This window comes from Peromyscus maniculatus, chromosome 1, assembly GCF_049852395.1.
Source record: "Peromyscus maniculatus bairdii isolate BWxNUB_F1_BW_parent chromosome 1, HU_Pman_BW_mat_3.1, whole genome shotgun sequence".
NCBI classification, from domain to species: domain Eukaryota; kingdom Metazoa; phylum Chordata; class Mammalia; order Rodentia; family Cricetidae; genus Peromyscus; species Peromyscus maniculatus.
In genome coordinates this window covers 150,048,962-150,075,803 of record NC_134852.1, presented here as the reverse complement: position 1 = coordinate 150,075,803, position 26,842 = coordinate 150,048,962, and the positions used below count along the sequence as shown (strand labels likewise).

General features: G+C 49.6%; 1 protein-coding gene across 1 annotated transcript in view; it reads right to left on the bottom strand.

Moving 5' to 3' along the window:
- Nucleotides 1–26,842, bottom strand: part of Inpp5a (inositol polyphosphate-5-phosphatase A) — a 201,108-nt gene that overhangs the window by 15,071 nt on the left and 159,195 nt on the right. Inside the window, exons 10-12 of the mRNA XM_076554691.1 lie at nt 8,808–8,903; nt 8,642–8,716; nt 682–755 (exon numbers count right to left, since the gene is read on the bottom strand). Coding sequence (XP_076410806.1) covers nt 682–755; nt 8,642–8,716; nt 8,808–8,903 — 245 coding nt within the window. The remainder of the gene's footprint in view (nt 1–681; nt 756–8,641; nt 8,717–8,807; nt 8,904–26,842) is intronic.

The following is a 26,842-nucleotide window of genomic DNA, read 5'->3' as shown; positions in this document are numbered from 1 at the left end:
AGTGCTTCCAGGAAGATGCAAAGCCCAAGAGGCCAGGCACAGCTGCAGCAGGTGCTGGGTAATCCTGCGTGGTCCACTACATACCACGCACTACTTTGTTAGCCCGTTCCCCTTCCTTTACACCAGAGCACTCGGAGGCCCTGGATGTCTCAAGGGAACCAGTGCTAATGCTGCAGATATCAAGATCCCAGGAGCACCAGAGTGAAACACCGAGGACTTATCTGCTTTAGAAGATAGATTCAGAACCCTCTGCCAGGGAAGCCACACGGTGGTGAGTCTCAAGACTTCCAGAGAGCCTCAGCATGCTGCCCACAAACCTGTGCCTGCAAATCTATAACTTTTCTTTCACATTGGAAAGAAGTCTTAAAAATTAGAATCATTAATTACGCACAGCCAATTCCTTTCTTCAGGCCATGGAAATGATGGGAGGAGATGTAAGTCACACAGATGGGTATATGCACACAACACAGGTACATACATGCAGACAGACATACACATAAGATGCCATGGTGATATACACAGGTCTTTATGTACACAGGGCACATACAGATAGACACACGTGCACACATTCATGTACTTAGATGCATGTGTGCACATATGCACATGAATGCACACACTGACACTGACACACAGGCACATCTGAGGAGGTTGTTGGGTCTTAGCAGGTGCAGGTCTCCTTACCTGGGGGGGAATGAGATGTCCAGTTCATACAGTCTGTCCTTAAAGACAGACAACTCCTTGTCAAATTCCAAGAGCTAAAGGAAAGAAAGAAGAAAAGAGAATCACTTGGTTTCCTCACTGGAAGGTGGTGGGCTGTGCATACCTGGGTTGTGTGTAAATTCTTAAAAACAAGAAGGACTCGAGCATCTAGTGTGACCTTGCCCTACTCAGAAACCAAGATCCATCACCACCAAGACTCAGGGGTGCCAGCCTGGCTCTAGCATCCAGCTGCATCTGCTGTGAGCAGTGCAAGAACAGTGCTCAGACTGCCTGGTCCTGCTCACATGAGACATATGAAGATGCCCCAGAAAGCATGCATCCCCTAAATGGGGCCTGGATGTCCTTTCCAAAGTAAGGGAAAATGTCCAGGGCTGAAAGTAACCCTCTGAATGAGCAAAATCAACTCAGTGCATCATAAACTGCAGCTGAGTCTGCACGCTGGTGAGAGTCTAGCGGCCACCAGGGAGGAAACATTCACTTCTGTATGCAGAGGAGATGGCAGACAGCCTGGCTCCCTCAGGAGGCTTCCATCAGAGTATTGTGCCTGCTGGAAGGAGAGGTCGCCACACCAGCCATGGCTCTGTCCAGTCACCATAAACACCCTCTGGGATACTATCCATTAATCATGTCCTACCTCACAGCTGTGTGTAGCCATGGCATCGTGCTGGGGCTCCCCTCAAAACCACACCATGTCTTCACTTCTTCCTACCACCTCATCCATCATTCTTGAATGTGCAATTACCAGCATGTGTACACTGTAATTACTTGTGTGCCAGCCTGCTACCTGCTCACTGGCATGGGTCTCCTGCCTGCTTGCCCCTCTCAGAGCTGTCTTCATCAGATCAGCACCAGGCTGGGTGCCACTCTTACCAACCAGAGTGACTTGGAACTGGACAAGGGTCAAGTTAAGGCCAGCCGAAACCCCCCTCTGAGGTGATATTGTTTATGAGAGAGAAGAAAAGGATAAGACATCACTCCAGACAGAGCCTCTTTATTTAATATCATAACCTCAGAGCCATGTGGTGGCATGCTGGACATTCACAGACTTAAGCCAGAGGGTCTCAGACCCTGTCTGGCATAGCTCCAACATTGGCTTCTGTCTGGCCCTACTATGGTCTTGACCATATGAACAAAAGAGGAAAAAAACATGTTTGCTCGGAGGTGCCACCAGTGTGAGTCAGGAGCCAGTGTTCCTCAAAGGTCTGGGTGGAGGCCTGAGGCAGCTCAGAGACAGAAAGTACCACAAGCAACAGGTGCATTGGACTAAAACACAGAAGCACCTGCTAACAGCAGTTTCAGGAAAGTGGGTGGAGCCTAGCATCCCACCCTCTTAAATCCCTTCCTTTTTCCATGTTTACTGTGGACTTCTAAGGAGGACATGCAACCTCATGAGGTCTCCTGAATAGGCTCCTGAGAGGTGACTGCAACTCTACTCTTCAATTAATTGACTCCATTGCTTCTGGCTGCTGTGACTCTTGACTGTCTACTGTCTTTCCATGAGTTATATGGCAACTTCTTCAGGCTACTGTAGGATTTCTTCTTTTCTATTTGATGCTCTGCTGTTTCACTTGGGATCTGAAGTTTGCATTCTTCCAGCTCTGGATTCACTTGTGAGGATTTGTGATGTAGACAGGTGTGAAAACAGGCAGGTAGGTGATCTCTTCCTGCTGGATGGGGTCCTCTGTCCTCCTACCCTGTCTCTGCCCCATACCTTCTGCCATACCCTCTAAGTTTTGGAGCTGCTTCTGGGCCACTCTTCCATCTAGTCTCTAGTTTTTAAATTCTCTCTTCAGCTGTGTCTGCTCAGCCTGGGCATGCATCCAATTATTTTCAACAACTACGATCTCAGAAGCTCTCTGTGTCCTCAACCACCTGGCATTTTCATGGGTCTTCTGTGCCTCTGGCTGTAGTCTTCAGAATCTTGATCAAAAGTAGAGTGCTTCTCCTGTGCCCTGCAGATTGGGGTTGTGAGCTTGTCTTTGCTGGTTCAAAGTTTGAGAAAATTTCTAGTTGTGAATGTGGTATACCCTCCAGGAGAGTCTAATCCACTCACAGAAAATAGTAGACAAATTCTTGAGTCCTCACAAGGGAGCTGTGGGCTGGACACCCACTGCCCTGTGGCCACCTGGTGGTCTGAGGCCCACAGTCCTGGAATGACACCTGCCTGGGCTACAGAAGTCACCAGGGTAGAGTCTTCTTGCCTCTGTGGGCTCTTGGCCTGCTCTATTTTCCACCCTGATTATGGTCGGATTTCTAGAAGGAGCAAGGACACAAAGGCTGGGGACACAGACGGGGACCCTGCAAAGATGGAATTTCGGCCAACATGATTTACTTAACCTTGGATAACCAAGTGCTGTTTTGTGTAAGGTTGATTGTTGCTCAGGAGTGGGCAGTCACTTCCTCTGGCTGCCAAGGTCCGCAGGAGCTTGTGAGCACAGAAGGGGCAGCTGAAGCATTTGCATCTTTAGGCCACACCTTTCTCTACCATGTAGACTCTTCCTCTGCACCCACCACAGGTCAGAAGCCCTCTGGACATGAGGAAGACAGATGAACAGGGCTAGCCAAGGGTCCATGCCCACCCACTAGTTATACAGTTTAGCTTCCCAATTCTTCATCTCTGCCATGGCCCTAGTACTCAAGCCATGCTATCAACATTAAAGCTCTTTGACAAACATTCCATGCACACATACTTACATATATATGTGCACAATATACATGACTGTAAATATGTATATACCCAGCACTATATACATACACATGCATGGATACATATACTCATGCATATATACACATGCATATACACACATATGCTTTGCTTCAAAGCTCTGGGCTGGGCTGAGGGAGTACATGGGAGACTACTTCTTTCTTTCTTTTTTTTTTTTTTTTTTGGTTTTTCAAGACAGGGTTTCTCTGCGTAGCTTTGCGCCTTTCCTGGAGCTCACTTGGTAGCCCAGGCTGGCCTCGAACTCACAGAGATCCGCCTGGCTCTGCCTCCCGAGTGCTGGGATTAAAGGCGTGCGCCACCACCGCCCAGCTTTGCTTCTGCCTCTGCATCAGACCACAAATGCCGACCTGGCCACTGGTCATGACCAGTTCTGACTCCCTCAAAGGTGAAGACACTATAATTCTTGCCATGCACATGAGTGTGTCCTTTGTGTATGAGGACGTTGAGTAGCTGTGTCTCTGACCTCAGGTGTGTGGGTGGCCTTCACTGTCACTCACCCAACATTCTCCAGTTTTAAACACTCCAGTTTTAAACATGCTCAAGACACTGCAGAGCTGTGCCAGGATTCCCCGGGGGCCTCTTCAGAGTCAGCACTTATTTCTGGATGGCCAGGGTCTACCTGTTAGGCTCCTGCCTGAAGTCACTAATGTGGATATATATAATGTATCACTTTCCTAAAGTACTGAAGAAACTGTCACACCATAACCTCTATTTTAAAAGAACCCTTCTTCAATTTTGTAATGTTTAAAGGAAAAAATATTGAATTTGGAATTTGGATTTTAAAAACTGCTTAGAAGGTAAGGGGGCTCAAGAAGGGCAGGTGGAGAACTCCCAAGTCTTCTGTCCTTATTTAGGGCCATAGCCCATATGTCACCCATTACTCCCACATACCCTAACCCAGGTCCCCAGCTTCATGCTCTGGAGGAAACACACTTGGACCCTGCCCTCTATCCTCCTGCTAGCTGGTGCTGTCTAAAGATAGACATGTTCTGGAACTCAAATGTGCACTCTCTCTGATCACACATTCACTCTGCTTCTTCTGTGCAGAGATCAGTAAGGATGGAGTCACTGGTTCCATGCTCAACCAGCTGGCTCTGACAGGCCGGTGAAACCGTGATCCTGTGTGATTGGCTTGCAGAATGCCCGAAGCTCCAGGCCTGCCACATCAACAGGATGACCGGGATTAAAGCTGCCGCTGCCCCAGAACATCAACTGTGAGGCATTTCTGATTGGAAATTGCACCACACTGCTGGTGAATTGATAATTTGTATCTCTTTGAGATTTTTCACAAACATGATAACCAATTTCAAATGTATCTTAAACGTTCTTCTTGATTACAAAGTGAAAAGCAGCACCGATGTGTGTGGACAATGATAAAGCAGCTGCTGGCCTCATGCATCTGTCAGGAGCCGTCCCAGCTGCACAAATTCCACTGTTGCTGCGTGGACACCGTGCTGATAAAGAAAAAAGGGCTTGGAAAATCAATGCACCCAGAGCCCGGGCGGTTGCTAAACACACAGAAAACATCTCTATCCAACAGGCCAAGCACCTAGAAAATTCCCAAGCCCTGCCCTGGGACAGCCAAGGAAAATTTAATCTCTCCAAATCCTCACCAGGGCACTCCATCCTGCAGCCCTGACAGCCACACTTATAATTAATTATACAATTTCGATGGGAATATCGACTAAACAAAGCTATAAATCATAGAAAAAGTCAATACGCATGGACACATTCAATCATGTCCCGGCCAATGATTACTACTCTTAAAATACAATAATTATTTTCAGGAGCCAGCTTGAATTAAATTTCTGTCAGACGAGTACAAGACCGGTGGCTGATGAAGGATGCGATGGATTTTGGGGGCTGAGTCCGGCTCGGGCACATCCATCCTGCAGACGGGAGTTTGTTTGTAGTGCTTGTGGCACAGCGTGTTCAACCAGGCCATGAGGATGAGATTATCTCCACTGCTCATTAGGCTGAAGGGACTCAATGCCCAGAGTTGGCTTGAGTGATGGTGGCCAATTCCTCTGAATGTGTGACCTGGGCAGAGGCTGGGCATCAGCAGCATGGCTGGGACATTTCTTCAAGTACGTCTCAGGTTCTGAGCAGCAGCCCGTGGAAGCATGCGCCACGTGAGCTCCAGGCACCTGGCAAACCTGGTACCTTCCTAGGTAAGATTCTGGCAGATAGGCAGGAGTCCCGAGAACTTACCATGTGGAGATGTCCCCTACTTCCAAACTTTTATATTAGAGTTAATTTCCAAACATTTCCTGGATGTTCACACTTTTTCAAAACAACAACAGAGCCTTTCAATCCTTTTCCTCCTAGTGGGTTGTCTCGTCTAGCCTTGATGAGGGTTTGTGCCTAGTCTTATTGCGTCTTGTTATGCCGTGTTCGGTTGATTTCCCTGGGAGGCCTGCTCTTTTCAGAAGGTAAACAGAGGAGCAGTGGAACTGGGGGAGATGGGAGGTGCGGTGGTGACTGGGAGGACTGGAGGGAGGGGAGGTTTCAGTCAGAATATATTGTATGAGAGAAGAATAAATAAAAATAAATGCAACTCAAAATGGAAAAATCAAACAAACCAACAGGGCCTTTCTTACTATGTAGTCCCCAATGGCCTCAAATTTTCCTGTCTCAACCTCCCAAGTCCGCAATTATAGACTTGCACCGCGTCTACACATTTGTACATGCCTAGTGCAATTTTTCCTTCTACTTATTCTTTTCCTCTTCTTTAAAAAAAATTCTTGTGTGTGTTCACATATGTGTGTGCTGGGGTGCTTGTACACATCTGTGTGCACATACATGGAAGGCATGGCTCAATATGAAGTGTCGTCTTCAGTCATTCTCCAGCTCATTTTGAGTCAGCATTTGTCACTGGACCTGGAGCTCACTGATTCAGTTAGACTTGCTGGCCAGTGAGTCCCAAAGACCCTCCGCTTTCTGCCTTCTCAATGCTGAGATAACAGATCAGCACACCTGACCTTAAAAAACAAAACAAAACAAGAACACTGGAGATCCGAACTCAGTTTCTTGTTTTTGCATGGTAAGCACTTTACCCTGAACAATCTCCCCAGCCCTTCTTCTTCTGTTTCTTTGAGGTAAGGTCTCATGTAGCCCAGGCTGGCTTTAAACTCTATACAACCGAGGATGCCCTTGAATTCCCACCTCTCCTGCCTACAGCCCTGCAGTAATGGAAGCACAGGAGTAACCACTCAGATTTCACTTTAAAGAAAGGCCAGAGACTGTGTGCTGAATGCAGATTATCTCCCGGAGAAGAACAAGGCTGGTCACTCCAACAGCACCGCAAATTCTGTTAGATGCTGAGACAGCCTTCCAGAGCCCTGGACCCCAGTGGCATACATACCCCTGGATGTTTCTAGGACACATTTCTCCATTCTCTTTCCCAGTGCTGCCCAAAGTCAAAATGCTTTCCCCTTAGCTGCTGGAGTCTCCTTATCTGTCTCTCTGCTTCTTCCAAAATGTTCTGTGTCCTTTGTGGCCCTTGCATCCAACCTCACTTGCTTCTTGCCTTGTGCAAAGCCCCAAGTGACCTTAATTCTCTGGATCAAAAGAGCAAGCTCTGATGGGGGCCCCCAAACACCTTTCCCTGGCCTTCTCTCACCTTTCCCTGGCCTTTCTCTCTTGGAAACCATGTAGCAGAGGCCAGTGTACATCACCTAGGTGCCCAGGCTCATATGGGTTCTTGTTCTACCCCTCCCTCCCTCCCTCCCTCCCTCCCTCCCTCCCTCCCTCCCTCCCTCCCTCCCTCCCTCCCTTTTCTTCTGAGATAGCATCTCGCTATGTAGCTTTGGCTGGCCTTGAACTCATCAGTTCTACTCTGCCTCCTGAGTGCTGGGATTAAAGGCCTGTGCCACCATGCCCAACTTGCTCTACTCTTTTGAAGTGAACTGGAAAGTAGCCTGTTCCTGCACAGGTTTGGCAGGCTAACACAACCATTATTGCCCTAGGGAAGCCTCTCTAGCAGGAACCACCAGTAGCTATGGTCTTTGAGTGACTGAGCATGCAGGAAGAGACCAGTGGGCACTGAAGCAGAAAAGGAAAGGGGAAGGAATCCATTAGAGGCTCTGAAGGACACAGAGGGAGAAACTGTAGGACGCTCTCCTGTGGACAGCAGCAGTGGAGTTAGTGTTACTTGCAAAGTCAACAGGGCGTGCTGCAGGAGTGAGGTTAATAATCAGCCCTACGGCAGGTGGGTAGGCCTGCCACAGCAGTGGAGATGGATTCAGGCTTCTCGAGGAGGAGCTGCTGGGCATGACTAGTAGGAGGAGTTGGGAGTCACAGAAATTGCTGGACTCTGGGCCAGATGAATAGCTGTTAGAGAGGTTACAGCACGGAGGGCTGGGCATGCAGTTCACTACGTTCTTGTCAATGTGGAGCTATGCTGGGGGTGGGAGCTGCACTTGTGTCGTGACAATCTCCGTGGTATAAACTCTACTTTGTGGGCATCCTAAACTACACTGTGACCACTGTATTTAACAGCCAGCTCCCAAGATTCCTAAAGTTCCTGTACTGGGTCTGCAGATACAGGAGGCAGGCCTACCATCAGATGGTTTTGATGTGTCTGAGAGATGCAGATGGACTGCATCCCTTCATCAGCATTTGATGTACCCAGCTCCACTCCGTGTACTCTACATGTATCCTTCCATACCTCATGAGGGGAAACAGGCATCCAGCTAGGTCACAGCAAGTCAGGGAGAGTAAATCTATGCACACATGCAACAGTACCTGACTTGAAGTACTTGAATCTGTACCTAGCGCCTGCACGTGCTCACACTCTTGGACCACTGCTGAGGGCAACTGCCTGAGGACAAGAAGACTCATCTCCTACCTGCTTGCCCCAATGGGGGCTGCAGCTGGTTATGGACATACCTAAGGCCATGGACTTTCTGGTTTTCACAGTAGCAGGCAGGACCTTACCACTCTCACAAGGAGATTGCTGTGCTCATAGGTCATAGGAACACTGTGCTGCCCATTGACAGGGCGATCATCGTGGCACCTAGCCTAGCCTGCCCCTGCCCCAGCCCTATAAGTCACTCCCACCAAGTGAGCCTGGAGCCCAAGCCGAACTCTGAGTGGCCCAAACACATGTAAATATGCTTATGGTACTCCAGGGCAAGGAGTGTCTCATGGGAAGGATCCAGGGTGACCACACGTACACCTTACAGCAGAACTCACCGCAGTGCCGTTGTTGTCCCGGAAGACATCCTGGTTGAAGTAGTCGAAGAGCTTCTTTTCCAACTGGAGCACGACCTGCCGGGTCAGAGATGCTTCAGTGCCTGCACAGCTCCCACTCCTCAGGCCGGGGGTGGCTGGTGGCTGCCCTTAGTCATGAGCCACTTACCTTCCGGTCATTGTCTGACTCCCGAAATATCAACTTTACAACTTCATTGGTATCAGCAGCCCGGACTGTCTGCATCGTGGCCTTTGTGCAGAGTGTCTGCAAGAAGACAAGGGTGCTCAGTCTCCGTCTGTCTACCCATTGCCCCAGTTGGTATCACCCAAAGCCCACAATCAATGGTTTCCCAATGTCTCCAATGGGAATGGAAGGGGATTAGGGTTCCTTGACACAAAGGTTTCACATGCACTCCAGGAGAACAGCTTGACAGTCTTTATGGGCTATTCCTCAGAAGGCCCTCCACCAGGCTACACAGGGCCCTGACTGCATGTAGCTGATAGTGTAACACAAATGCAATATGCTCATGCTTCTACAAGAGGCAAGGTTTTGTTAGCAGTGCCCATGCCAGGCAGCAAGTTGAGCCCTTCAAGGGACTGGCTCCTTGCTGTTGCTGGCTGCCCTGAGCCCTATAGGGCTGGCTAAGGCTGTCAAGATGTAGAAGGGCCATGGCATGGGACACTAAGCCCAGAAGGTCAAAGGTCAGAATCTCAGGAGATAAGTCCTGGGCTCTGGTCAGGAGTCAGGAGAACTGAGCGCGGGTGTGACAAGGACCTAAGAGGGGCAAGCAGCCTGATGAAATCAGCAAATGCTCAGGCTGTCTGTTCCACCAAAGGAATGAATGGTGGCTATGAAGCAACCACAGCCTTCTTGTTGCATGCTTGGCTGTGCTCTTTGGTGGTCCTGGACCAAAAGCAACCAGCTAGAGCATCAGTGGGTAATTAAATTCATGCCTGTTTGAATTAACCTCAACACATGCAGGAAGGGGTCAAAGAGGCCACTCCCCAAAGGCAGGCCAAAGTTGGGGACTGCGCCCCTCCCAGGCACAGGAGCCACTAGGAACAACAGCCTTCCCCCTCCCCTGTGCCCCAAATACACACACTGCAGGGGGCTGGAGCGAAAACAAGACACTTACAACACAAGTGATAAGGCAACACAAGATTCCTAGAGACAAATGCAAAACACCTCTTAGACAAACGGAGGTTCTAAGTAACTGCCTCTTGCCTTGATGGCGAAGATGAAGGGAGAGGCTACTTTCTTGGCCAATAGAACAGTTGCACAAAACGTGTATAAACAGCCAAGTCAAGGAGAAAGCAAGAGCCTGTCACCTGGACTGGGATTATAGGAGGAACTACTTGGGGCTAGTGACAGTCCTCAACTGAGCCACATGTAAACAAAGTATTTTTATTTTTAAACAAAGAGAATGAGTTTTACTTATAAGGAAACCAGTTTCAGAAGTATCTGACCATTTAAGGTCTCAATATTGCAGGATCCCTTGGAGGTCTGTGCTGTGAAGATGCAGAATTGCTTAAGTTCAGGGCTCTGCACCTCATTCCTGCCTGGGGCCCACCGAGGTGTCAGACACCCATTGGAACAACCCCAGGTGCTCCTAGGCAGCTGGACCAACACAGTACCCATCCTATAAGGTGGATGGGGTGAGGGTGAGTGGAGCCAGCCCTATGTGCAGCATTCCAGCCCAGGCCTCCACTCCCCAAACACACTCCAGGCCAGGCCATTGACATTCAGGGCACAGATCAGCTAACCCAGCCAAGCCCCCAAAGTGGCTTTTGGACTCCGTGTCACAAATCAGTCTGGCTGCCTTGGAACTGTGGAGGATTAGGACAAGTACCCAAACAACCAGGGGCATCAAGGCCACCCAGCCCCCTGCATCCCATGGAGGTCTTGGCCCATCCTGATGCTAATGCGCTTAAGTGGCTTAAGCTGCTTTCTATGAATGGGGGAAAGGCTCTGGGTGGGGGCAGGCAGGCAGAGGGCCATTGTGACCACTGCAAGATGGTTCAGGAAATTCATGGTTGTGTCTCCTTGAAGGCATCTGCCCTCAGCTGTTAAAAACCCTGCTTTATCTCACCAAGCTGGCAGCTCCCAAAAGATCGACATCTTGAAGGTCCCCCAGAGCTGTGCAGGAGCCAGCCACCCCGCCCCTTCCTCCCACATCCCTTCCCATGGAACCTCTCCATTCACAGGTTGTAAAGGCTCCATCAGGACTGAGCAGCCAAAGCGGCCTTCTCTTGGCCTTTCAAACCCGGGAAGTCGTGACCACTCATGCAGAAAGCTGCCAGGCCCAGCCTTTCCGGCTCAACCTAAGGAAGGGATTTTTAACTCTTTTGAAAAGAGAAGAAATACCCCAAATGCTATTTTTTAAAAGCCATCTAAGATCCATTTTTACCACCAATGGCTTCATCACAGGGCACTGGAAGGGTTAGCTTAGCCCTCAAAGGACTGTTTTGTCTCCTGGAATATGCTAGGATCACCATGTGCCAAGGATGGTCACCTGCCTTTCCTGGTTTCTTCTTGCTTAGACAGCTACCAAAGCATGATGCCTAGTCTGGCATCCCCAAGCCCAGGACACTGATGACAGCGACAGACAGCTGTTTTTTGTGCTATCAAACCACACAGTTTTTACAGCTCATTAGATTTGCACAAAGCTACCCATAATCAGATGCCCTCATGTGAGTGTAGGCATTGGCCAACTCATCCCAGGAACTAAATCTGTTCACCTTCCCTCCACTCAGCTGTCACAAACACTACTCACAGAGATCAGAACTCTATTAAGGGCAAATAGCCTGTTGGCCCTGACAGCAGACCAAGCCTCTCAGATGTAATGTGAAAGAGTCTGTCTGCAAAAGCAAAATTTACCTGTGCTTTCTTTAAAAACATCTCTGTCTGTCTGTGTCTGTCTGTCTATCTATCTATCTCTATCTATCTATCTATCTATCTATCTATCTATCTATCTATCTATCTATCTATCTATCTATCTATCTATCTATCTATCCATCCATCCAGAGTCTCTCTATTATATTGCTCTGGCTATGTAGACCAGGCCTGGCCTTGAACTCAAAGAGCTCTGCTTGCCTCTGCCTCCCCTGCAAAAAAAATCTTTAAACTGGCATTTACTTGTGTGTGTGTGTGTGTGTGTGTGTGAGACCACATGCATGTGGAGACCAGAGAACAATTTGCAGTTGTCAGTTCTCTTCTTCGACCACTTATGTCCCTGGGATGGAACTCAGGTCATCAGCCTTAGTGGCTAAGCAACCTCACCCACTGAGCCATCTCATTGGTCCTTACCTGCGCTTTTTGACACACAGGTATATCTGGGCTAGACAGTAACAGTCAGCTGGCCTCGAACCTCAGAATAACCAGATTCCAGCCCACTCAAGGTCCTTCCCATACTATCTCCTTACAGGGGCAGGGGAGGGTGCAGCTGTCCCATGAGGAGATGGCTTCTTAGTCCCAGGACAACCTTCACATGGCCTCCGGACATTTTTGAATCTGCTTTGGTGATCTGGGGAGGTTTTAAGCATGCTTGTAAGTTTTGGAGCTACTGTTGATAATAGCGGTTGAAGCACATTGTAGAAATATATAAAGAGATATTAAAAACTTTGTATCAGCAATGGAATCCAGGCAAGGCAGCTCTAAGCTCAGTGAGAGTGCATCTGGCTAGGCTGTCCTCCAGGAGTTCCCCAGCTACAAAACACAAACCAAGCCACACTGCAGCCTCTCTGCAGTATCCAGCACGCCTGCCTCCAAAGCCAACAACATTCTTTAAAAAGCATCTTGGTGCATGCTTGTCAGCAGCTGAAAGAATCCAGAATTGCCTTCACTGGGCAGGTTTCCTCTGTACCTTGCCATGGCATATGGTGGGCTCCACCAGGTTGGGTTTCCAAAGGATCATATAGTCCTGGGCTAGGCAGACAGGGACTCCTAGGTCAAGCTTTCACGGTCATTCTCTATTGGCCTCCGGTGCCAGGGCTGGAGTGGGCACTGAAGTCCTGTGTCCATCGATCACCTGGACATGCTGCATGGGTCTCCTTACCAGACTATAGGGGTTTTCAGGAAGCCAAGTGATCCCAGAACCCTTGAAACTGGCTGGGTATCAGACAACTAACTAATGAGGCTTCTTGGAGAAACAAGAGGGGGTTAGAGCAAAGCAGATGGGGGTCCTTGGAAGGAAACCCCAGCCTGAACAAAGGCAGGCCAGGGCTAAGCAGGGGTCTAGAGTACAGAGAGGGGCTGCAGGAGCCTTTGGGAAGGAGGGAGCTGGGGGTGGCTACATAAGCAATGAGGGTCACAGGAGAACCCTGTCTTGAGGCTGAGACAGTGGAACTGAGTAGGGGGGGCAGTAATATTGAAAGGGGGTGGCCACGGCAGAGAGACAGCATGGAAGGAAGATGGACCAGGACTAAATTGAGAGGTGATGGATAGAACCATAGGGTGGAGCACAGATGTGGGGGCCATCCCTGTGGCTCAGGAGAGGCCAGAATAGAAACAGGGTATACACAACAGCTGGAACCCAAGGGTCTTCTCACTCCTCAGAGGGAGAGAAAATCCAAACATGCCTCGAAATTGCTTATTTCATTCACCCAGACATACAGTAAATGTACCCGTATTAAAGTCGTTCCTCAGCAGAGCATGGGGCAGTGCCTTTTGCCATTGTCCCATCCCTAAGGGCTGATGAGACCCTCCTGAATCTTAACCTTCATCTGCAGCTGGGACCATGTCTCACTCTGTGGGTACCTGGTTTGGGCTGCAGGATATATAGCCTCAGGGATAACTTGGGTTTCTGGCCTGAGCTCCAAGGCAGGAGCAGTGAATGCCATATTGTAGTAGATCCTGCTGAAGGACTCTCCATGGTGAGGAGCCAGCTTTGGGGGCCCTGGACGTCTAAAGGAGCTCCAGGTATCCGTCTGCACTCTGGCCATGCCACTTTATGCCAGGCTAGCACCGAAGTGATAAATAATTCTGTGGAGGAAGCACCCAGACAAGAGTGACAGACAGGCTCTGTTTTGGGGACCCTTTTACTCATACTGGGTTGCCTTGTCCAGCCTTCATATGACGGGAGGTGTCTAGTCTCATTGCAATTTGATGTGCCATGTATTGTTGATATCCATGGAGGCCTGTCCTTTTCAGGAGAGAAATGGAAGAGTGGATGGGGTGGAGGTGGGCAGAGGAAAGGTTGGGGGGGAGGGGCTAGGAGGAGAGGAAACTGATGGCAGGATATAAAAAAATTTAAAAATTGAAGAGAGAGAGAGAGAGAGAGAGAGAGAGAGAGAGAGAGAGAGAGAGAGAGAGAGCGAGAGCGAGAGAGAGAGCGAGAGAGAGAGCACGCACTAGGCTCACAGGAACAGGATTCAGAGCCCCAGAAGACGCCTCCAGAAACAGTGGGGCCAGGAATATCCATTTCTGTACAGTGACATGGTCTGACCCCAGATTCTTCCCTGGTGCTTCATTACTTTTTTTTTTATTGAAGATTCATACACTATATTCTGGTCATGGTTTCCTCCCCCATTTCCTCTCAGATCCTTTACCTCCATACCCATCCAACTCCATGCCTTCTTTCTCTCTCTCTTTAGAAAACAAACAGGAAAATTTAAAAAGCAAACAAATCAGAATAAAAACAATGAAAAGGAATGAGAAACACAAACACCCATAAAAACATAAAATTGGAAAACATAATATCCAAACAAAAGACCAGTGAGATAAATAATCAAACAAAGCAATATGAGACAAAAAGAAACCTACAAAAATACATAGTGCTGGGATTGAGGCCTACCCTTGAGTGTGGTCTATATACTCGGTGAGACTCGATTGTAGAGAATTAATTTTTCCTTTGCGAGTGATTGTCTATTGGAAATAGCTTCTTGGCTAATGACAGGAGCTCATGTCCAATTTCTCCCTCAACACTGGAACCCATATGAACCTGTGAAGGCCCAGTGCATGCTGACCACTAAAAGTTTTTGTTTGTTTATTTATTTTGAGACAGGGTCTCTCTACATAGTCCTGGAACTCACAGAGGTTCCAGTAGACCAGGCTGGCCTCAAACTCACAGAGGTCCACCTGCTTCTGCCTCCCAAGCGCTGGGATTAAAGGCGTGAGTCACCATACTCCACAATGGCTATATTATACTTGTTTGTTACTCAGACCAGGATATCTGCTGGTAGCTAGATGGATGAATGCCCCAAGGATGGGTGCCTATCTCTTGGTGACATCCAGGGTTCCCCTGGCATCTCTGCAGAGGGAGGAGGCATCCCAGGAGTGATCGGGCCAGGGCAGCTGAGCAGCTCTTTGAGGGGACAGAGGCCCTAGTCCTCAGCAAGGGCTCGAGCACAGGCTGGCCAGCATCAGCACCTGCAGTTCTCCAAGAGCCTCTGGATATCTGGGAGGAGGAACACAGCCAGCATCAACTCCTCACTGGGCTTGCTTGCCTGGCCTCTGGCTAGAGCACAGCATCGCTTAGAATCCCAGGGGGGACATGGGCAGATTGGTGGACAGCTCTGGACCTTGCAAAGCCACCAAACACTCCATTGTCCAGCCCAGGACTGTGCTCTGGGAGGGGTTGACGCCTCCATTGTCTAAGGTAGCCTGTCACTCACCAGTAGCTGCACAAAGCTGTGGGGGCAAGGTTTAATCCTGACTTTAGTCAGCAGATGAAAACCAGAGGCCAGATGTCCCAGGCTGTTTAAAAACCCACAGCCTCCTGGCCTCACTTTTTTTTTTTTCTTTCCTTCAAGGGGGCTTGTGGGATGGGAGTAGGGGGGTCAAGAGTTAATCACAAAGCAGTACCACCACTAACGGACATCACAGGCAGCAAGGAGAGCCATTTCAGGGCAAGATAGAAGTTAAACCACCCCCAAGAGGATTAGGCATCCCTCCCACCCCAAGTGAAACCTGAAGGGAGCCAGGCCTGCAACTCCATTTGCAGAACCCAGGAGACCAGGCCCTTCAATGCACACTCTATAAGCAAGCAGAACCAACGATTCTAGGGCTCTCTCGCTGCTCTGCCCAACCAGCAAAGCTGCCAAGCCAAGAGTGGAGACACAGCAGTCAGACCTGACCCGGCTGGTTCCTAGACGTGAGGGCCACACAAAGAACAAGTAACTCCTCAGTGGTAAAACCGCCTTCAAACTGAAAACGCAAAGCAAGCCAACTCCTTGAAGCTGTGACGTCCCCTGGTCTTTTAAGTCACAAGATTGGTGTGGATCCTCTCCTGGAGGAGCAGCCCCAGCCGTCTGTGCTTTAAGACCTCACCTCACCAGCACTCTGTGTGGAGACAGCCTAGAGCACAGGCAGCAGGAAAACTGCAACTCTACCTCTGTGGAAGCCTGTCTAGCCAGCTGGGCACCAGGTGACCAAGACCGGCAGCTTCCCCTAAGTAAAACCTTGTTGGGCACTTCCCCTTCGTCCCTACTCAGTCACGGTCTGCGCCACTAAAAACCAGGCAGCCCTGGTTCCCACGGTGGTGGAGATGTCCATCTGTTGGCAGCCTCGGGCTAGCTCCCTGCAATCCTCATCCAAGGCTCTAGGATGGTCACATCAAGTTCCAGAGGCTCCTCGGTGGGTAAAGGTGTCACATGGTGGGATGACTGGTTCTGCACTGTAACCAGTAGAGGTCTGTCTGCACAGGGAAAGCAGTTAAGTGACCTCCTGCTCTTGAAAAGGGTGCCTGACTCACAGGCACAGGGACGACCTGGCACTCACAAGCTTTGCATGTGCCTGTGGGAGGATAAGGGGAGGAAGGAAGTGGGGTTGCCGGGAGGAAGGAGTGGAGCTCAGCACGGATCCACTCCAGGTAGAGTGTGGGGTGCTTGCTCCTCACGTGGGCCTGCCTTTGCTTGTTTCGGGCAACAGCTGCTGGGTGGGCTTAGAGATACATCTTATCAATTTTTCATGCCCATCCTCTAAACATGACCCTGTTCCTGAGCCATTATTCCTCTGACAACTTCATGCAAGAAAACATGCAGACCCTCTGATAGCGTGAAATCAGGAACAAAGGCCTGGGGACAAAGGAGGGAGGGGTGGCTGTGGCCGGCCAAACTTCAGCCACACACAGATGTTCCTCGGAATGTCTGAAAGCTGATGTTTTAAAAAGAAATGAGCCTTAAAACAATGTCTTCAGTAGTGAGGAGGGAAGGCAGTCCCAGCAGCATGTTACTGGACCCCTACGGAGCCAGACCAACGTTGCAAGTTTTAGTGAGGGGCTGTACTGGGCCCTCACATCCATGTGAGCTGTGTGTTCCCCACCACAGTCTGTTCTCTTTCCAAGATGAATTTTGCTTCACAGCTTTACAGGTTAGTGACATTTGATCTACACCCTCCAAGACTTCCAACAGCAGTGATCACTCAAGACAGGAAAACTTTATGTAGAAACTCTGTTTTGAGACAACTGAAGCAGATTTCACTACTGAGGGGCAGCATTCCAGACTAAGAGGGATAAGGCTGGGAGTGAGGCTACAATGGCTGTGCTGCCTCCCACTGTGCTGTGAATGGGGCAGGGACGCTGAAGAGAGTCCAGTCCCCGGGCCAACTGCTCTTCCATGGTGCTGGCACAGAGTGGGGCTGGAGGCAGGGACACAGAAGTGCGTGTGCCCAGTGAGGCTCCTCTGACTCTGTCCACACATGCCATCACTCACAAGACCCCTTCCGCATCCATATTCAGCTACAAATATGGTGGCTGTATCCCATCTCATCAGCACGCAAATCCATCAGTGTCACTAACGAATAGTGACACTCATGGCTGTGGGACACACACGGGCGGACATGTGCAGGTGCTCACTGGCATGAGGACAAGCTTCTCCAGGAAACCTGAGCTGTGCAGAGATCACCTGCCTTCCCAGCCTCAGCTGTTCTGCAGGTGACTGTGACTCTCTCTGGCCGCACAGCCTCTGCACAGGGGCCCACCAGGTCAGAGGACACGGCCAGCAGGCCACAGGCCACTAACAATGAAGGCTCTGCTTCCACTCTGGGACACTTCTGGGTATGATGGGCTTTGAAGTCTCCTGAACAAGTAAACCCCTTCTGGCTTGGGCAACTGAAGTCCATGGGATGAGCCTGCCCTGGTCTAGGCAGCCAGACAGATAGCAGCTGGTATGTGGCAAGAAACTGCTTGTGCCAAGGAGGCCCATCTTGTATGTATAGCCGGCACCTTGATAAGAGCATGTGAGCCTAGGACAGGCTCCTGACTGGAATGGTGGTCACGGACAGTGCAGAAGACACCCATCCTAGCTCAGTCTTTCTCTTCCCATCCAGGGCTTTTAGCTAAACTCCAGTCAAGCAAATGCACAGAAGTAAGGCTCCCCGAGCAGCCTTCCCACGGCAGAGATGACAGCAGAGCAGAAAGGGGCCGAGTGCAGTCAGCTCCCAGCCAGCCCAGGCTCTACTGAAGAGGGAAGGACTCTCAGCAAGTGCTCCCAGCCACGCTGGCAGTTCCCACAGATGTCCCTTGAAGCATATCAAAGGACAATCCTTACCACTAAGCTCACATTTTGATGTCTCTAAAATGAAGAACTGACCCAGAGAATAATCATTATGTAGGTTAAAAATAGTATCTTAGAATACTGAACATTAATATAAATTTGGGTTCTACTACATAATATGCTGTTGAATTAATAGAATGTTTTCCTGGGCATATTTCCTGGTGATGCTTACAAAAAGGCCCCCACTACTGCTGTTGATGCAGGGTGCTTAGACACTGTAACCCCCACAAGCCAGACATCTTGGATCCAGAACACACTTGCCTCACCAATAAAACAGTGGATGAAGTCCTTAGGTTTAAATGCAGGCCACTGTGAAGCAGGCACCAGGGATTTAAATGTTAAAATGTGATAGCCCTCACAGTCTGTCACTGTCCTATGATAGCCACTTGAATTTTAAAACACAAATAAGCATTGTCTAACCATTCCTTGATAACTGGTGTCTATGAACATTATTTCAAATCATATAATGGAGTGGACAATAAGGCCAATTGGCAAGTCACTCAAGTGGCAGCTCTAAGATGGAAGCATTCAGCATATGAAAATAGTATCTAGACAAATTCTCAGACATTAACTGCACCCCGGTCAGAAGTCAGCACACACATAAGAGATGCTCATCTTGACTGCTGTTCTATGCCCTTTGTGGTGGAAACCAGGGTCCTGGATCCACAGGAAACCATGTGGAGAAGCCACTGCCATCCTTATAGAGGCAAAAAGCCACCATGGAGCTGGCAAGGATAATACCACATCAGGTCTAATTGTGTCTGATAAAAACTTGTGACTTAATAGTATAATCAAAAAGTACTGAATTCACCCTGCCAACCTTGCATACCTTGGGCATGCACATAGACACACTCAGCTTCTGGATGTCCAGCCCTTCCAGTCTGTCATCTCTCTTGAAGTCTAGATGGGGGTCAGTGGGTGCCTTGTCCCATAGGGAAGTTGTCTGTGGCCAGGCTATAGGAACTGCAGATACTCACATCAGCATTACAGCTACTATATCACATCTGCGGCCTCTCAGGTGCCCAGTAGGGCACAGCACATAAAACATCCTCACTGATCCCAAACCTGAGTGTCCTAGAGCTAGCCTAACTAGCTCACGTGTGCTTCCCTGGGCAGGGAGGCACAGCAGCACAGCCTCACTTAGAACAGGTTGTAGATCGGTGGCTACGGGACTGTGGCGGCTGACCAGTCCACCCTCGGTGAGGCCAGAAGTTCAGACTGACTCAGCAAAACTGAGGGCAGGATTTTACATGATTTCTTGAGCGTTTTGGAATGGGGCTTCATGTGACACAGGAGGCCTGAGAGCAAAGCAGGTCTGGCCACTGGAGCTTTCTTCAGGCAGGCCCCATCCATCACCCCAGTTCATCTCCTCTGACTATCCAAACAAATGAGGTCCAGGTGAAGAGCCTCACCGTGATCTTGGAGATCAGAAGAAGCTACCAATGATGGCCGAGGAAACACCTGCTGGCCGGCTAGCACTGTAGTCACAGGGTGGGGCATAAGGGCAAAGTTCACATCCGCTGTGCAAAGTTCACATCCCACAAGTGCATCAGATGTGGATGCTGTTTGGAGAACTGTCAATCAACAGTTGCAGAGGCCCATTTTCTGTCCTTCCCCTTGCTGGACACTGTCAACTGTTCATATGAAATGAAACAGAGTATCATAACAACCCTGTCATTTCCTCTCCTGAGATGGCTTGCCTTGCAGCAGCTGGACAAAGGTGGACATGGCACTAATGAGCTTGAGTGACTTGTTTGTCCCACCAAGGTAGGACAGGACCTACTTTTATAGGAGTATGGGCACAAGCTGGGGCTCACATGTAGCAGGCACCCACATCCAGGGCCCAGAAGTGTCTCACAAGTCTGTGCTGCCCCTGTGTATCATGCTCTATTGTGGCCGGAGGTACACCTGCAGCAGGACCCCTTCAGGATGTCCCTAGGATCATGAGGTGGGGAAGGAAGAAGAGAAAGCAGAGCAGAGTCCCCTCAAACTCTTAGAGCTGGGACAGGCCGTAAGTATGCAGCCAGACAAATCCTTGAGCAGTGAGTCCAAAGACCTAGCTCCTCTAATAGGGTCTTGGAATAGAAAAACAGGAGAAACACTGGCTAATTAAGGTATGCAAATTGATCTTTGCAGAAGTAAATACTCTGAATATAAAATCCAAACTGTTGTTATAACTTACTGCAATACAGCTGATATGACCACCCCTATTCAGAAATGGACCAACTAGGTCTCCTTCTGAAGTCATTAAAAATACAACAATTTTAATTAGGAATTAATTATGTTACTGGCATTACTTTTCTGAAGCCGTCAAATTGGGTGGTACTTTGTGTACACCCTATTTGAGGCCCCAGGACCTAGGCTTCCTGCCACCTGAATGCCCAGTCTCCTGCAGGCAAAGGAGGAATGAAATGTCCCCTTGGCCCTGTGGGAGCCCCGGTGAGAAAGTCAGAAGGGCTGCTACTACGACTTACTGCAGGGGACTAACATGAGTGTGCAAAGTGTTACAGGCACTGGTGAGCGCCGCGGTGCAGATCTGCCTGCACTCTTGACTTAAGATAGAATTCTAAGGGCTGCTAGCCAGGTGAAGCAGACCCTGAGGGGCTCATGGGAACTCTACTGGACTCTGACACAGCAGTGCCCACATCACATGAAGCCCAAGTTTTAATGCTCACTCTTCACTCTTCACAACACAGGCAAAGCTTCATATCACAAAGGGCTGCTAAGGCTTACCAGGGTAAGGCCAAGGCCAGTCATTGAAACGCTGAGGAACAGGACTCAATTCACATAGCTGTCCACACACAGCAGGGTGGACATGGCTGCCGCAACTGCCCCTGTTCACTGAGCCCCTGGGGATATGCTGGTTGACGCCTAGGCCTAAGTCCCTCTTGCTATGGTCTGAAACATGTTCACAGTACTTGTAGGCTGTGTGCACAGGGGCACAGCACAGGGTTTGGTCGAACAAGGACCCAGTGACCACTTCAGCTGGACCCCACACAAAAATAGTTCACTGGTTAGTGTAAGGGGCTGAGGGGGTCCTGTGGAGTCATCAAAAGTAATGAACAGGTGCAATATTACCTCACTGGCTGATTTTCGGGAGCCCCTGGATACTAGTAGTATCTGGACACCAGGCAGCCTGAGCTGAGCTGTCTTATGGTTGCAATGGTCTTCATCACTTTGTGGCTGTGACACTGCGGATCCTCTCAAAGTGCTCATCATAGCTGGCATACCCAACACTGAGGCCACCTCTGTGCCACTCTGCACTGTGTCCCAGGAGTCCCTCTGCTGAGGAAGGCATCTGCTGAGACCGTGGTGCCTTCGCTGGGCCCTGCTCTAAAACAGGTACAGCTGGCATCTGAGCGTGTAGCTGTCAGCAACTGGCAACAGGATTTTCAAAGACAACCAGCTTCCAAAAATGCATCTATCACCACTACTGATGGGGAGGTGATAGAAAGCAGGTGTGGTGAGCCCAGACCATGCAGAGACAGGCGCGGATGGCACTGCTGTCACTCTGCGTCACCATGGCCAGCTGAACACCCCAGCTGCCAGTTGCCACTGTGCAAGGCATAAAACATACCCTCCAAGCAATCCCAGCAGCAGGACTGTGCTGGAGACTGCATTATTAATTAGAGTAATGGCGCGTGGTCCTGTTACACGGCAGGATAATCGTGTTTAATTTGTGTATGTTTTAATTATGGCTTAAGCGGTGCCAAATTTGATCACAGTATCATCTTTTCAGTTCTGCTCTGCAAGCATGTTTGCATTAATTTGCATTTGAAACATAAGAAGCTGCTCTTCCTGGGAGCAATGCCTCACAGCTCTGCACACAGAGCCTCTTTCACAGGCCACCCATCCCATCCCCACACTCCTCCCTCACTGCAAGTGACAAGCAGGTCTCTACTGTGCTCCAAGAGCCTCCAGAGCCTAGAGGCTGGTCCCTTCCTGAGGCACCCCAGAGCCTGAGCCCGCCCTCCCTGCAGGATGAACAATGGCTGCATTTAATGCATTTAATTTACTGAGATTGGGCTTAGCTCATTGGCCTTTCATTGTTTTGGAGATAGATTTAATTAACCTCTGATGAATCTTGCCAGCCAGTGTGATGGTGTGAGACCCCAAGGGGCAGGGCTATCAAATGGGCCCTATTCCCTGCAAGACTGGGATCTCCTTGCCTGTCCAGGATGGCAGGAGAACTGAGGGGGCTCTGTTCTGGGTGGGGACCCAGTGGCCTAAGAAAACAAAGCAAAAAGCCTAGGCTGGGCCAGGCACTGACGATCCATCTCCACTTTCATTTTAGGAGGTAAGCCACCTGTAGATGAAATACCCGTATGTGTTGGGTATCTCAGGCACCAGCCCACCCACAGCCCCAGGACTGATTTTCCAGAAGATACACACCTCCCTGCAGGGCATCCTGTGTCCTGAGCAGCAGACCTTTCTACTTATGACTGTGTCTGTCTGTGACTCTTCTGATTTCTCACTCTTCTTGTTTTTTTCTCTGCCTTTCAGAAATAGGGACGTCAGTTGGAGGTGACCTGCCAGAAATGAGGGTACAGAATCCCTAAAAACACTTAGGGTCTTCCCTAAGGTCACGGCTGGTCTGCAGGTATATACACTGAGGCATCTGAGGCCCTTCCAGGAAGAACAAGCACAGAGAAGAGAAGTGAAGAGAGGAAGGAAGGGCTTGGCATTCCAAGCGGCCATGTCCATGAACTGGGGTTCCAGGCAAAGGCCCACCGAAGCCGCCATAGGCAGTGCTCCAGGAAGCAGGCCTGGCTCGGCTGCATGGTCCCTGTGGGTGAGTCCTCAGGCAGTTCTAGGTGGGATGGAGGCTTTGCCTTCTTTCCTGGCAGAGGAGCACATGTGGTAGAGCAAGACAGAAGACAGAGCAGTGAGCCTGGGAGGTGTGGTAGGACAGATTTCTCAAGTGGGGTAGTGGGACCATGGAATTTTCACACTGGGCTGGTAACGGTAAAATCTCCAGAATACAGGCTCTTTAGTCTCAGAGCTACAACCTTTGCTTCACTAAATGGACTTTTAAAACCTACACTAATGCATTGCTTCCCACATTCTTGATTGTTTGCTTTACTTATGTGATAAAGTATATTCAGAATATAAAGGTAAGCTTTACTGGATGGATGAATAGCAGCTATCCACAGGTCTTAACGAGCCTCAAAAGCCCTCCAGGAATTAAGGCACAGATCTAAGATATATTCATTTACTTATTGAGCAAATAATCCAGTTTAAAAACTACTGATTCTCACTCCTTTGCACGTGTCAGATGGATAGCAGAGACAAGGAACTCCAGGCCTCCAAAGTGGGAAGGGCCGCACACCAGAATTAGTGATTTTGGGAAGAGCCAGAGTCATCAGGTGGGTGGCATGCCAGGTCAGCAAGTGCCCAGTGCCAATGATCTCAATGCCCTGTTCTGGGGGCCTCCCTGAGGAGGAGGCTTCCTTGAGGGTATTACAGCAATGTAGGTCATGCTGTCCCATCCCAGAGGCTTTGAGAAGAAAACTGTAGAGGGTGCTGTTCATAGAAGCCCAGCAAAGCTGATATGACCACAGCACACCAATGCCAGAAGCCCCCATGTGGAAATGCAGGCCAAGCTGTGCATAAGGAAAGCACCCCACAATAGATTACAAGTGGCTGCAGTGGTCCCTCCTCAGGCAAGGCCCAGAGCCCATGGTGAAGTACAGTGTCTATAGCCCTGGTACTATGTGTCGTCTAATACCTGGAGGGAGGTGGCACAGAGACGGTGTGTTTAAGAGACCTGCCACTGCAGGTACCTTGCTATGGCTGGAGAGACTCCTCCTCTACACTCTTGGGGCCTCTCCCTGTGCCTGGAGACACTGCCTGTCCCTTCTGTGGGAGTCTGTACAGCATATCACACACAGTGCTGCCCCAGCTGGAGTGGGATAATGCCACAAATGAAGCACTGTAAAGAAAGTTGGGGCTTGGCTGGAGACCCTGTGTTGTGGACATCTCAGAACTGTGTTTCCAAGATGAATATAGACATTTTATTCACGGGTGAGGAGGCTGAATTCCAGTGCAACATGATAGCAAGTCCACAGGACATTTTCTCAAATACAAAGGTCCTTGAATTTGTGCTACAACTTCATCCAGATCTGCCACTGGGTAGCCCAACTACTTGGCTCTGTAAAACCTGGGAAAATGAAACTTGAACTCTGGCTCCTTGGCTGCCTGATACTCAAGGCCATGCACTCTGGAAGGGATAGTACAGGCAATGTAGCTGCATTAGTCAACACCATCTGCTCAGGCATGAATGGGGACAATGTCCAGTTAAAAGGGGTTAGCAGCAGGCTGTGTTCAGTGACAGTTCCAGTGAAGTAGGAACTTCACGTAAGAAACTTAGAGAGAGTCCTGTCCCAGAAGCCACCCTCCTCTTGGAAAACCTCTCTCCAAACAGGAGACCTGGGTGGCTTTGCAGATGCATCAATCTGCCATCAGGTGACAAAAACTCACCCTCCATGAGGCCAGTGCAGCTAGGCCAGTGCTCCAGACACACCTAACACTTGGCAGATTACCATAAAGGCCAACAGTTCTCTGACAGACCAGGAGGCAACACTGATTTCCATGGGCTGCCTGACTATTCACAGAGGCAGCCAACAACCATGAGACACAGACCATTCATAGCTTGAGGAAAGGGGACTACGCAGTTAGGTGAGATCTCCTGGTGCTTTCTCTAAGTCCCACAGTCCCATTCTCCAGTCCCCATCATGGTGTGACCCACAGCAAAGGAGCGGTAGCTGGAAGACAGGGCGTCTCCCACCCACCACTCTTTGGTGCCTGTTCCAGCTCCATCATCACTTGGCCTCCCCAGTATCCCTGCCTCCAGCTCAGCAAAGTAGCCAACACAGCTCTGGCTGGAAGCTAACAGGAAGCTATATGGTACAGGTCAGGCTGATGAACCCCTGGGCACTTACTAGCTTCCTTGGGTTTATGATAACTGAAGCTGCCCAACCCTTGCCCAGGTGCCATAAGGAGGCAAAGGGCAGGCAATGAAGCTAACGGCCCTGGTGAGCTCCTTCCTGACTCTGCATTCAGACCTACAGTATGGAATATCCACGTGTCCACTCACCCACACAGCCAAACTGTCCTCCCACAGAAACACATCCTGAAGGGCAGATTCAGAGAGTGCTCATCAGCCATTCTGAGTCTGTCCAGATGGGCTGCTTTTTCTTATAGCCTGCGTTCCACCCAGAAAGAAAAGTCTACTGTGAAAAAGATTCTCTGACCTTTTCCCAACCACAGACAGCTCTAGGTTGACCAGCTTTGGCCTTCTAAGAGTCCTTTACTTTCAAAATGGCCACTCTGCTCCAAGTGGAAGCCTCTGGGGAGGCAGGGAAACCACTGTGTGCAGCAGAATTGCTGGCCTCCAGCAGCAAGCTGGCAACTCTGCTCAGAAGCTTGGGAACAAGAAAGTGGAGGTATGGGAAATGAGTCTTTAATCTGACTGTTTTAGAAACTGCATCTGCTCCTCGGTATTCCTTCCTCCTTCATGGCTGGGTTTAGATACACTGCTACTTCAAGGAGACTGAAGTGATAGTCATGGACCCTGTATGGATCTGAGCTAGGTCCTCTGCATATTTGTTATGGTTGTGTAGCTCGGTGTTCTTGTGGGACTCCTAACAGTGGGAGTGAGGGATGTCTCTGACTCTTTTGCCTGCTCTTGGGACCCTTTTCCTCCTAATGGGTTGCCTTGTCCAGCCTGGATATGAAGGTTTGTGCCTGGTTTTATTGTAACTTGCTATGTTTGATATAGCCCTGTGTTTGGTTGATATCCCTCAGACACCTGCTCTTTCTCTAAAGGGAAATAAAGGAGGAGTGGATCAGGGGGAGAGGGGAGGTTTTTGGGGGAGAGGGGACTGGGAAGAGTGAAGGAGGGGAGAAATGCAGTCAGGATGTAATGTATGAGAGAAGAATAAAAGAAAAAATGATGTACTGCTACCAGGAGCCATTGAACACCCAGGATCCCCCTTCCCACTACCCATTGAAAATCCAGGGGAGACCCCTGCACCCACTGGGCATCTAGAGAGACCCCTTGTACTACAAAGTTCAAAACGCACCCTGTGGGCCTGCCCTGATGAGGTACCTGCAGCTTAATTAAATACAGAAGGATTTTAATGGCACATCAGTCATTTCTATCAACCAAAGGGAGACACCTGCTCAGCTCTGTCTTTAAAAAATAATTTTCTACTGAGGATGGAAGATTAATGTGTGACAAGATTTGGAACTAAGACTACTAATGCAAAGATAGTAATATGAAGTACTGCATGACTTCATGCTGTTCTTACTGGGCCCCTGCATGCGGACTACGTAGTGTTGCCACATGCTTGAGAGATCCCAGGCAGGGTGGTATGGAAGGTGGAAGGGGTAAGTGTCTCATTTTTTGCACCTCCAGTTTTCTGCCACCAGAGAAGGTAGTACATCCTAATGATATAAGGACCAGGAGAGAACGGCAGCCAGAAGCCAGACACTCAGTTACCTGTCCCAGGCTCAGGATGCCAGCACGCATCTGGTGACAGGCATGGACCTCACTACAGAGAAATCTAGCCCTTAAGCCAACATCATAGGACTTGCTTCCCTTGGCAGCACACCCTAGCCACATAGTTTGCTTCCAACCTCAGTGGTCACATCACTTGTCTTGGCACCCAAGTTTGCCAGCTGCAGTCACTCTAGGGATTCCAGGACCCT